Source organism: Euprymna scolopes, chromosome 25 (assembly GCF_053919585.1).
Source record: "Euprymna scolopes isolate OS-2025 chromosome 25, ASM5391958v1, whole genome shotgun sequence".
NCBI classification, from domain to species: domain Eukaryota; kingdom Metazoa; phylum Mollusca; class Cephalopoda; order Sepiida; family Sepiolidae; genus Euprymna; species Euprymna scolopes.
The window spans coordinates 23,605,924-23,619,762 of NC_136506.1; the positions used below are offsets into that span (position 1 = coordinate 23,605,924).

The 13,839-nt window shown below is 35.1% G+C and overlaps 1 protein-coding gene across 1 annotated transcript in view; it reads right to left on the reverse strand.

Annotated features, from left to right (window-relative positions):
- Positions 1-11,741: 11,741 nt before the first annotated feature.
- The window catches only part of LOC145247290 (neuropeptide SIFamide receptor-like), a 199,112-nt gene continuing 197,014 nt past the window's right edge, over positions 11,742-13,839 (reverse strand). The window contains exon 4 of the mRNA XM_080108910.1: positions 11,742-12,572. Coding sequence (XP_079965036.1) covers positions 12,106-12,572 — 467 coding nt within the window. The 3' untranslated portion in view covers positions 11,742-12,105. The remainder of the gene's footprint in view (positions 12,573-13,839) is intronic.

The following is a 13,839-nucleotide window of genomic DNA, read 5'->3' on the forward strand; positions in this document are numbered from 1 at the left end:
GGACGTTTATAAATATTATTTTTATTTCTTTAAAACAGTAATCTATGGACATACATGTTTCGAGGTTTATTTTAATCGTCCATAAACTTATGAAGATTTGTTTTTGACTTTATAAAACGATAAATACGGTTGAAATATCAACAAAAAATCGTTTATAAATGATAAAAATAAACAGTAAATTATCTCGGACTTCAGAGCGTAAAGCTTACCGCGCCGGACTGTAATACACATGGTTCGGAGTTCGATTACTAGAGACACAGTCAAGCTGAAGAGTGGTAAGAATCGCGAAAACGGCATGTCCGTAGATTAGTATTTATCCGACACGTTTCCCAGACCAGCAAGATCAACATGCCTCACCTCTAGATCTCTTTCTGACAACGGTTCCCAATGACTGTACAACAAATGCCCACATCCCACTCGGGAATGCTGATCACGCTGTGATAATGGTAGAAATCAGCCTAAATTCTCGCCCTAAAACTGAAGACCCACTGCTCAAAACAACGAGGTATTACAAAAAGGCTGATTGGGAAGCCATCAGGGAGCTCATCAGAGATGCCCCATGGCAAAATATCTTTACTCTTCCAGCGGAACAGTGTGCAAATGAGACCACTGAATGGTTCAAAACTGCTATTGAAGCACATGTTCCCGCACGGAAATTCTATAGCAAGCCCCACTCCCCCCAATGGTTTACTTCTGCTTGTGCAGCTGCCATTTGTCAAAGGCAGCATGCGTTCCGCAGATTCAACCGACATGAGTCCAGCTCAAATAAACAGAAGTTTCTGGAAGCTAGAAATAATTGTAAGAGAGTGATAGAGACAGCTAAGACAGATTACTCTGAAACCACCAGAAAACGCATCGAAGCACAGAAATTAGGAACCCGGAATTTTTGGAAAATCTACAACAGCGTAGTAAATAATGGACAGTCAACTATTCCCCCACTATCAAACGATCATGAGGTTGCTTGCACGGCAACTGACAAGGCTAATCTGCTTGCCAATCGGTTTGCCTCAAACTCCACACTGAACTCGGCACACCACTCACTCCCTGATTTTCCTCTGCGAACAGACGCCTCACTAGACGATTTGAAAATCACCCCTTCTCAGGTACATGCTATTATAAAAAAACTCAAAAGCATGTGGACCAGATCTCATCCCGGCTGTGCTTTTAAAAATATTCTCTGCCGAGGTTGCTCCAGTTCTGTCCAAACTTTACAATAAATGCCTTAACGAATCTTGTTTTCCCGACTCTGTGGTACCAGTCTTCAATGATTCTGGTGAAAGAACTGACCCACTAAATTATCGCCCCATTAGCCTCCTCCCGCTTTTCGCCAAAATATTTAAGTCCTTAGTTAATCAAGCCCTAGTCCAGCACCTAACAGCTGCTAAACTCCTGACTGACAAACAATATGGATTCAGGAAAGCCCGTTCAACAGCAGATATCTTAACTGTAGTTTCTGAACGTATATACCGTTCATTGGATGAAACAGGGGAGGGTAGAGCGGTGGCCCTCGATATATCTAAGGCTTTTGACAGGGTAATGCACGATGGTCTATCAAGGAAAATTAGATCATATGGAATCACATGAAGAATTCATAATGTAATTAAATCCTTCTTAAGTAATAGAAAAATCAAAGTTGTCCGCGACGGTCGTACATCCAAACAATACGACATAAATGCGGGAGTACCTCAGGGGTCTATCCTTGGACCTCTATTATTCTTGATATTCATAAACGACCTCCCTGATAAAATTGTTTCGGAGATGGGTATATTTGCCGATGACACTACTCTCTATAACAGGCACAAGGGGAAAACAAATGAACACATATCCAAGGAAATGGCAGAAACACTAGAGGATGACCTCCAATCCGTAGTGGAATGGGGACCAAAATGGTTGGTCACATTCAATGCTGCTAAGACTAAGCTTGTTTCCTTCAATAACTACAAGAACCTTCTCTACCACCAATAGCAATGGCCAAGAACACATTACCTGAAAGTACTTCTTTTAAACTCCTCGGCCTAACGTTTACAGGGAATATGAACTGGAATAGATACATTGAGAGCATTGCCAAGGCTGCTGCAAGGAAGGTTGGCTCCCTCTACCGTGCTAGAAAACTACTTACGCCTGACAGTATCCTATACCTCTATAAGGCAACCATTCGCCCATGTATGGAGTACTGTTGTCACATCTGGGCTGGTACATCTGCTTTTTGTCTCTCGCTCCTGGACAGGGTTCAAAAGAGAGTCGCCAACCTGATAGGTCCTGAACTGTCATCTAGGCTTCAGCCTCTGTCCCATCAACGAGATGTTGCATCCCTCTGCCTGTTCTACAAATACTTCAATGGTGAATGCTCTGACGAACTGCAAACACTTGTACCTCCCCGACGTAACTAATCCCGACAAACCTGACAAGCTACTAAGTCTCATCCCTTTACAGTAGAGATCCCTAGGTGCAAGAAATCCTTTTACTCCAATAGTTTCTTCCCCAGAACTGCGGGTCTTTGGAACTCCCTTCCAGGATTCTGCTTTCCCAACTGCAATGATATGCAGAAGTTCAAGTGTAATGTTAACAAACATCTTTCTACTCATCTCCCTTCATAATGACCCCGCTAATTAAGTCCCTGATAGTAGCCCTCTGCTTCAAAGTGGCACTGTGCCTTGTTTGGGGTGAAAATTGAATATATATATATATATATATATATAAAGCTGAACGTCTGTGTGTGTGTGTGTGTGTGTGTGTGGTCACGAATGGGCTCCTATATGGTTGACTATTTTAAAAAACTGATTACATATAATGATAGAAGATGTATTGAGGATAAGGAATGTTATGTTTGATTTGGCAGAACGCTGGTTCATAAAAATTGTGTGGTCTGCGTTCGCGCCTGGCCCCCAAAATATGGAAATAAAAAATGAAAAAAAAAGTTTACGAGGGTTTTTTGATATAGATGTACATAAGAATCCTTTGATAAGTATGTTTCAACTTTGCCTGTACTCCATGGAAATATGGCACAAACTTTAACAAAAACTTTTCATATCTATTTGCGTAAGTGTACTTTGATAATTATGTTTCAGTTTGAAGGAATATGGTATAATAAAATTATTGGGTGTTCGTTCACGCCTGACCTCCATAGAATGTAAATATGTCACAAAGTTTAACAAGGTTTTTCAAAAGTGGTGAGGGTCCACAATAACACCTTAACTTTAATCTTAATTCACGTTAGTTTTATTTTTTTGTTTTGAGTTGAATCATATTGTGTCGAATAAATTCACCTCATAAATTCACGTTCTTATTAAAGTGAAAACAAAAAAAAGTCGGAACTTTAGACAATTCCCGACACAAATTTTGCATAACTCTACTTTTTTCCTTCTCTACGTGCACGTGGCACTCTTTTGAAAATAGATAAATAGATAAATAATAAAAAATAAGAACGTTACTTATCGTGTCAAAAGAAGGAAAAGTCCTGCTCACATGATTACGCGTCTTTTTAAAAACATTTACATAACCTTTTTATTTTTATTTATATATCTGTTTAAGCTTTTTTTGTCAGTGCACTAGAAGGAATTCAGTTGATTACAAGCCTTTCTGTGTGTTCTTTACATTACAATAGTACAACTCTGAATCCGACGGCGCAATACTACACCGTTCAATACTGTAAACCTGAAACGAAGCTGTTCTGCTTGAAAAGTGTGCCATTTTCTTCTTATTCATATTTATATCGATTCTTAGGTTTAAAAAACTAAAGTAATTACGTGTTTACTTTTTTAATATCCTATTTTGCTATTTCGGATTATTTTACTGAAGTAAGTAACGTTCATTATTTTTCAAAACTGTTTTTGTTTCTTTGTTTTTCGATATTTCGTCGATATTATTTAGTAAGAGTGTTTAGCAGAAAAGCCAACAAACGGCTAGCCGAAAAATAAATATACAAGAAATAAATGTTACCATAGTCAATAAAGGTTCAGTTAATGTTTTTTTTTGTTTTGAAATAGTTTTTAATGCTCTTTACTTTAAATAATTTCAGCGAACCGAAATTAAAACGACATTTGAGGCAATAACTTCTTAAATTAATTTTTATATAAACTAAACATGCCATAATCGAATATTCCTCAAGCACAAAATAATGGAAAACATTAAAATATTCCTTACGTTGACGGAACTCACTTAAATTGTTAACACAGAATGCTCAGGTGCCCCTCCTTCAAATTGTAAACGGGGCTCTCCATTTCAAAGTCGCTGCCATTTTGATTTTTTTAAAACCCGTTCGTGAATTAAAAAACAATTTTTTTTTTACAAACGACTTTTAAATACAAACCAATGAACTTTTCTACAATATAAGTAATTTTTATCGACTATGGTAACATTTATTTCTTGTATATTTATATTATTATATATATAAGATTTTGTCTTTGTAAGGAAACATCATTTTGTTGGTTACTTTGGCTACGAATGGAAACAAAGTTGATATAAAAAAATATATTTTCGCGAAAGTTATCTTTACTTTCATCATATTTTCCTTAGGGTAAAATTTTGTAAAAACCTATCTCTTTACCTCCCTTTCATAACCTATCATACTTTCATCAATCACAGTCCATTTTGTGTAGGCTGTTTTTAACCCAGTCAACGACGGGTATTTCTGCTAGTATATATATATATATATATATATATATATATATATATATATATATTACTGTTTATATGTATATGCTCATTAGAGAGGTATACACGACCACGTTAGAGTTTGACAGGTAGGGAATAAATGTAAATAAACACTTAAATTATGTATAGGGTGGAACGATAAAATTCTTGCTCTAGAAAAGATTAAAACCGGTTTTCTTTTTTTTGTCGAAGACCATTTACTAGTTGGCCAGTGGTTTACAAATCCCAAGAGCGATAGGAGCCTTCTATTATGTCTGAAATTGACACAATGTTCAACAAGTCAGATCGGAGAAGCGCTGCTCTACAACCAATGATCTCTACCGATCCAAGTTATGGCAATAGAACCATTGCCAGTACCATCGGTTCAGTGATCGAGGGCAAAGCTCAACGAAGTTTCCGGTCACGGTTATGATCTTTAGTGTGGTTTCAAGTGAGGGTCATATCATGCCACCTCATATCTTTGAAAGTCAACACCAAAGTGTACCTGGATGTGCTAAAAAGTGTGGTGATCCCCTGATGCAATCAGGCTGCCGCTGATAAATCCTGGGTGTAGCAGAAGAACTTGGCTTCGGTCCACAAGTGTAATGATACCCAAGCTTTACTTCAAAAACGGTGCCATGACTTTACACCCTTATCTAACTACCCCTTCCTTCCTGACCTGAATCTGCTGGACTGCTTCATTTGGTCATATGTCTGGGACATTACCAACATGACCTCCCACAATATTAAAGCCAGCCTGACTGCCGCATCTATGGAGTATTTGCCGAGCTTACACTTGCTTGTGGAAAAGGCATGCTCCCAGTTCCGGGCCGGTATCGATGTGGCGATTGAGGCTGAGGACGGCTACATAATCAAGTTACATGAATTGAATTTTTTAATAAAAATTTAAAAATAAAGCTGTAATGTTTTCTTTAGTGCGAAAACTTTATCGTTCCACCTTTATTATCTGAAGGAAAGGCTTTTTCATTTTTCTGAACTAGGCTAAAATGATTAAAAAAAATAACGCAAACAACATTTATGTTTTATAGTTTTTATTCAATCATTTGTGTACAAATATAAGACGAGGGATATCTTTACTTCAGGCATCTCCATATTTACAGAGATAGTCACCAGGTGGCGTCATCGTTTGAAATAATGCAGGCTTACAATTAACACGAAATAAAATAGAACCTTAAAATGTTTTAGGAAAAGCAGAATTATTATTCATGTAACGATAACATTTGTTATATTGTGGGCCAACCGATTTATAATACTGCGTGATCCACACACAAAAAAACATTACTTTCATCAATCAATCTATATTTGTTTTATTACATGAGGGACATTTTAATGACCAACTCATCAGTAAGACTGGTTATCCTAAATACGTTTCACATGTAAACATTCTAATTTCTATCATTAGAGTTATTTCAAACAACATAACTATCAAAACATTCTTTAGACTATTAGTGTATAAGGTTTCTCTGTACAGAGGTTTGTCAGGACAATCTAGTATGACGATAATTTTCCCTACAAGTAAAACCTGACGAAATATTCAAAATGACATAGAATTCGCGGCCCAAATAAGATCTCCTCGGTATGGTTAACCAACACTGGCTTTCATGAGCATCGGCGCATATTCTCCAAGTGATGTTACCTAAAGTAATGGCACAAAGCTGGATACTCCACCAAACTAGATGAATTCTTGCCCAGTAAGACTCAGAAACCATAAGAAATGTATACTATACAATATTTAAATGGTCGATTTCGGGGTGGTAAAGTTGTTCTCAACTTCTTTATATACTCAGTTTTAGATATAAAAGAGATATCGGCCCAGATAAGATGGCTTTTGTGTGACTAACCTCTACTGGCTTTTACGAGTAATTATGCACTTTCTTCTTTATATATCAATACACTCTTATTTTTGGATTGAGCACTCTGCTGGATTTCTTTTTCCAAAAAGACTAATTATAATATATAGTAATAAATAGTGATAACAAAATAGTTCCTAAAATTTATACTAGGATTGTCTGCTAGGACCCGTGGTGCTATGGTAAATTCAGTTGTAAGTTAAATACCACTGAACATTTAAGTTTCAATCCTCAGTAAGATTTAGAATAGTTTTTGAAATTACTTAGAAATTTTACCCAGTCATTGCTAGCAATACAAGACCATGCAAATCTCATGTATTAAATAAAGGGTTCCATTGAGAATTATATACAGACTCCTAAGTGCAAGAAAAAAACTTCCCAAGTTGGACAAAATACACTAGATGGGAGGTTACATAGAAGCGTTGCTAAAATAACACCCAAGATGAAAACAGTATTCTGAAGAATCCAAATAATATTAATAATGAATCCGCACCTCTAAAATGAAGAAACGTAAAAAATATTTAGTTTAATATTTGAAAATAGAAACAGATTTATTTTGTTATTAAAACAGTATAACATATTCAAATGGTAAATTGGAAAGAGGAAAATTCAAATGGTAAATTGGAAAGAGGAAAATTAAACTAAAAGTAACAGAACGAAACTGGATACTCCACCAGAATAGATGAATTTTTGTCCTGGAATTCACTAAGACTATGAGACCACAAGAAAAATATACTATAACATATTCAAATGGTAAATTGGAAAGAGGAAAATTAAACTTCTCAACTTCTTTACTAACTCAGTATTTTAGAAGTAAAGGAGAACTTTAATGGAATATTCGATTATCCATGCATTTCATATAGAAGTGTCCGCTCAAAGAAGAAATCCCCTTAATTTCTGAGAACTTCAATTGAATTAAAATGAAACAAACAACAAAGGTGAAGAGGACCATTACAGCAGAAAACTTTGCCAGACAGAGGTGTTTCAGTTATTGAAAATTTACACGTTGTATCCCAGTTTCTCTTATCAGACACAACTAACACTATTAGACAAGTCATGCAATTATTTGAAGAACAAACAAAGATGTCTTTAATGTCTCATGGTAACAGTTATCTATCGTGATATAGACACACAGAATCTGCAGTATTACATAAAAAGGCATACAACAGACTGATACGCAGAAATGTAATCATCAATCATTTTATTTTATACAATCCAGCTTTTTTTTCAACCACGTGACCTACGTCACCGATTATTATTTAACGTTTTAAAAATAAATCATGTTATGTTATGTTTTTACTGGCAGATGCATGTCTATGACAAGTGCACTTATTTCTGTCAAATGATATCTGATTTTGATATTGACGTGGGTTTTATTAAAAAAAGCTATTTTCCAATGTAAAGTATTGTTAGATTATTTACATTGTTAAAAGTTAATTATTCATTATCGATCTATCTGTCTATCTATCTATTTATCTATCTACTCAATGATATTCTTAATATATCTTTATATTGGGTGTTATTTATTGTTTATAGAATAAAGTGTAGCAATGGGTTTTAGCTGAAGATGTTTACACTAATTAGGTAGGTTAAATAAACAAAATAACCTTAGGCAGGCAGACGTGGAAAGGTTTCACATAAGGGATGCGTGTACTTTTTAAATGATGACGTAACGGAACTGAGGTCAGGTGGTCGGGAAGTTTAGAGTTGAGAGTTGGAGTTTAGTCATGCAAGTGTATAAACGTACTTCAAGCTAGGAAGCGAGGCTGTGAAGAATAAGCATGTAGACGAAATGAAGACTCTGTGAAGACCGTCTGGGACAACTGAAATAAATTTATATTTTAAAAATATAAAGTGCTGTTCTGGTGGTTTCGCAAAAGAAAGAAGAACAGAGGTCTCAATTGGTTATGATTGGTCCTTTCATGTTTCATCACGGAGCTCAGCACAGAAGATAGAAGAACTCTTGAAGAAGGAAAGGTATGAAGCATATATTATTCTTTATATGAGATAATGATACCTTACGTAAATATGAACTGTAATATATACACGTGTGATAACTCTCTGATACAACATGATTATGTTTATATGTCAATATCATATCCTCTGGCTAAACAATATACATACAATTTGTACGTTTATAGCGGGTGTTATAAGAACAATATCTCTCAATCATTGCATATAACATATGACACGTTTTAGCATATGTCTTCATCTTCTAGTTAGTGTCGGATATTCAGAATATTACCTTCACACCAGTGAGGGGTGCCGGTACGCATAAAAAGCTGTCGAGATTTTGGTTCCGAAATAGTGTGTGGACGCCATCAGGTTTGAATTGGCCGTCTTATTCTGTTTGCAATTCACATGTGACCCACTTCGGCTTCCAATCTTAAAATAATTTTAGCAAATAACGATGTGGAACTGAAAAGCACGGGGAGGATAATTTTATTTACGAAAGGAATATGAAAGTATATTTTTCACGATAGGGAATGTGTTGTACGGGATTTAAAATATGCGGGTATAAATATGACTTGCATAATTATTAATGCATTCGACACTCTCTTACTCTAAACACTGTCATAACTTTCCCTGTGATGGTCTTCATCACTTCAAGAGTTGCCTCTGAATAGTTTTGATAAACATTATCTTCGAAATTACCACATATGTAAAACTGAAAGGCTGTTTGGCGTTGCCCAGTCGTGAAATACGAATAAATTTTATATTTTACTTTATGCAGAATTCTTATTTATTATAAACAGAAATACCGTAGGTATCAAACGTAACGTTAAATTCCTTTAAAATTAAAAAAAAAACGAAAAGAAACTGAGACATGTGCATGCGAGTATTATTCTTATTCTTAACATAAAGTAGCTGTCATATTTTCGCCCGCGTATGCGCATTCGTGAAGCAGTTGACAAACACATAAAAATCAAACGATCCCCCACGTTATAATTTTTAAATTTTGACCCCTTACCAGACCTTTCTGCCGAATAAAAACGAATTAAAACGTTTTCCATATGTCTGAATTACCTATATACCAAATTCCACGTCTCTAGATAAAAGATTCGTTGAATATATAGGTTGAGAATTGTGCTCACGCATACTCACTTTTATAGATATATAGATAACCTGTTATATTCCGGTTAGTGTGAAACCTAATACGGTTTACGAGTGTTGCCGATGATACGATCACTAAAGTGCCCCCGCAGATAAGATAAAATGACAAACACGAAATATTGGATATCCATGACTGAAAATTTGAGAACAAGTCAGACAGCCAGAAATTAATTTTTGACAAATATGGCTTGATTGAAGAATCGGTTTTGAATTTTATTAGGAGCCCCATGGTGACAATTTAGAGGAATGACATATAATAGTTTTACGGTTTAAGCAGCTTATATTTTTGAAAAAAAAAACAATAAAATTCTCTGTACAAATCGATTTCATTAAAATGGACGTTTATGAAACTGATAATCACATTATAAATTAGTAATTAAAGAAGAAGAGCAACATTATTTCGTTTCGGCTTTGCGGTGAAACAAAAAGCGGAATATGATTCATGATTTGTTATTAATTAAAGAAGAAACGCGACATTATTTCGTTTCGGCTTCACGGTGAAATAAAAAGGCGGAATATGATTCATAATTTTTGTAAATTATTGAATGAAACAATGTTTGATTTCTTGTTAATGATAAATGAGTTCGGCTGAAATGACAGTACTTATGCAGTACAATGGCCATGCTATCATCGAAATCGTCCGGACGATTTACGGAAAACACCGGAAGGTGCCGATGAAATGTTTTGTGAGTTTTCTTTTTAAAATTGAAAATATATTATTTCTGTCGGTACAAAGTTTATTCAATAGCGATTTTATTGGAAAAAAGGAAAAATATATTCTTGGATAATTATTGGACAATTTTTATTAAATTATTAAAATTGAAATCAACGAAAAAACTTGTAAGATAAGTTTCATGAATAAATATTTAATTTTTGAATAAGAAACAAAATTTATTTTTAGTTTTTATTTCTTTTTTATGGATTTTTTGTTCAAATCATAATAAATGTTTAATTATTATTTTTTTGTTTAATAAATGAATGATAGCAAACAAATGTTTTCATTATGAGTTTTGTATTAAGTTAACGATGCTCAGTGTTTCGGTATCTTCCGGCGTTTTTTTGGAAGATTTCGGCGATAGCACGGTCCTTATACTGCATAAGAAACGAAATGAATTTAAGAAAAATATTCAACATTCAATGTTATACAAAGCTTCACAGATTCTAAATTGCAAGAATATTTTAATGCAATGACATATATTGGATATACTTCACCATTTCAAAGAAGTTAATTCCGATTTCTCTTATAATAGTTCTGCTTTTTTCTCTTATAATAGTTCTGCTTTACTTGCCTTCGCAAAAGGGTAGAGTAAAAACTATGCCGCTTTGTAATGTGGAGAAAATGACAGTCTGAAAAAGGGCAAAAAATAAAAATTACCCCAGTCTAGAACAACTTCACTTTTCCTGATTAGAACAAAAACGGATCAAATGTAATGACACAACGTATTATACAATTTGATCCTCACTCGAAAAAGTAAAGCATAATTGTGTTTCCATATTTTTAGGGAAAGAAAAAAAATGTTGATCTTTATTCAAAATAGACTCCCTTCTTTGATTATTTAGATACTTTGGCATATTCTATTAATCTTAAGTTTTCTTTACACAACGTTTCGGCCAATGTAATCTCTGACTTTCTCCGGCATATCTTGCAAGAGCTAGTAAATATTTTTGTCGAATACAGGAATATGCACGGAATTTCGAAAGGAATCTTTATCAGTCCACACAAGTAGCATGCTCTCATTTCGTCAGCTATGATCAGTTTATAGTCTTAAGTAATTCGCAATTGTATTTTTCGTATCAATCTCCCTGATTATTAAACCTCCAACCCCCAGTAGAGTGTCACTTACAGCTGAATTTTACTTGGTACTTTATCTTTGTGGACAAGCGAGTCGTATGCATATGGGCTCAGCCGTCCATTCAGATTCCCGAGTTCGACAAGATACACTTGAAAAGTTGAATGTTACATCGGCTGAAACCTTGAGTGAATAACACTAAAGATTAGTACAGTAGTTCGCAATCATCTACATAATCCAAATTATCAATTCTCATCTCAAACAACTAGATTCCATTCTTGCGAATAAAACCTTTTAGTTATGCGGAAAAAATAACTTTATTTTGTTGTCTCTCTTTTTGTTATGTTGCCAAGAAAAGTTGTACTCAGTTTTCCCTTCAATATCTAAAAACGGCAACTTCAGGTTTTACTTTCGCCATACAGGCGCCGGTAAGAGGTACTTAAATCTTTTTATCTTCCGCCTCTTCGTCGTAGTCTCCTTTTTGCGCCAGCGTTGCCATTAACAGGTTATTGTATTGATTTTTTTGCTATCTTTCCGCATCGCAAAACGCGTCACGACAAGCGAATATAAGTCTCAGTTGTTCCCCTTTCTCGAAAGCGATGAAAAGACAGCAATAGTCGGACGGTTTTAAGAGACAAGTAACCGGACGTCAATAATACACTACGCCTACCCCATCTCCCAACGAAAAACCAGTTGAATTACATAACGCTCTCTTCGATAACAAGAACCTCATCCGCAGCGAGATCATCATCTTCATCATCGTCATCTTCCGTGTCATCGCTAGATAACTCTATTGACGTTTTGCTAAAGTTTGATTCTGCATCACTGGAGTTGTATGATGGCGACTCAGTGAGTCTGTCTTCTTCGTTTTTGTCATCTTCCACGTCTTGCCTCTGGCTCGGTATCTGTTCAGGAAACTGCCACAATGACGGATTCACAATTCGGATGCGCTTCGGTTTCGGGCTCTCTTTCGTCAATGGTTCGGTGTCTCTACCAAATGAATGGCAACTCGAAGTCTCAAAGCACGGGTTGTCATATTCGCCGTCACACGATCTTTCACCTTCAGTAATGGTGGACTTTGATCGTCGTAGTGAAGGTTCGGTCTCAGTTGCTGGCAGTTCAGAGCGTGAAAATGTCCACACGGTGCGTCGAGTTTTCATTGTGACTAAAAAGACATAGAAAGGAAATCAAAATGTAAGTTCATTTGAAAAAAAAAATATATGCATAACACACACACACACACACACACACACACACACACACACACACACACACACACACACACACACACACACACATATATATATATATTTATATGATCAAACATCACCGCAGCCTACAGAAACAATGAAAGTCAAAGAGAGAGAGAGAGAGAGAAAGAGAGAGAGAGAGAGAGAAAGAGGGGGCCAGACAGAAATATAAGAAAGCATTGTAAAAATGTTGAAATCAAGGTGCTTAAGTTTTCTTTTTTTTTAATTTTTTAATTTTCCTGATGATCAACTTTGGTCTTACAATAAAAAATAAATGTATAACAAACATTTTTGATTTTTAATCGAAGTGACAAATACCAATAAACAAAGAATTTGGAAAAATAAAGACAATTCTAACAGGAAGAAATAATGCGCACGTGTAGGCAGTTAGAATCAAAGGCACGTTAGCAATTTAAATTTGGGACCGCCCGTTTAGCGTCAGAGGATAAAATTGTAATTAAATGTTTACATATTTGGGAGTCTTCCGAACGTTACAACAAAGACGGGAAATAGGTTATGCATATAAAGTTGTGCACTTGTGCACGTTAGTTCCAGTAATTAATGTTATCAGTATTTAAGTTTCTGTTTATGAGTTGTAAAAATGTTTGTATTCCGGGTTTTTTATCGCTAGTGCCTCATGTGGAGAGGGACGCCATTTTTAAAAACTTTTAGAAGCGTTCGCTTATCAATGAATTAGTTTCATTCTTGAATGTGAGAATTTCCGGTTTCACCGAATTAGAAAGGATGGAAGATTGCTAAGGAGCCGTTATAATTTAGTATTCGGGAATCGGAAAGAATATGCCATGTCTATGTTTGTCTTAGCACGTTACGGAGGGTGTAATCACACTATAGTTAAGAAATCTAGAAAAAGACCCTGTGTTACATGAAAGGGCTGCCCCCTTCTCGTGTATGTAAGAAGTCAGACTAGATAAGTGAAAATGATATTAAGAAAAGGCTAGAATCGAAACTTGTAGGCAAGTGTATATATATATATATATATATATATATATATATATATATATATATATATATATATATATACGAGCAAACAGTTAATAAAACATGTTAAAAAACACTTTGAAATGAGATATTTAAGTGACGGTAAAAATCCAAATATATAACTTCAAGAAAGTTAATTAACTTTCTTGAAGTTATATATTTGGATTTTACCGTCACTGGATT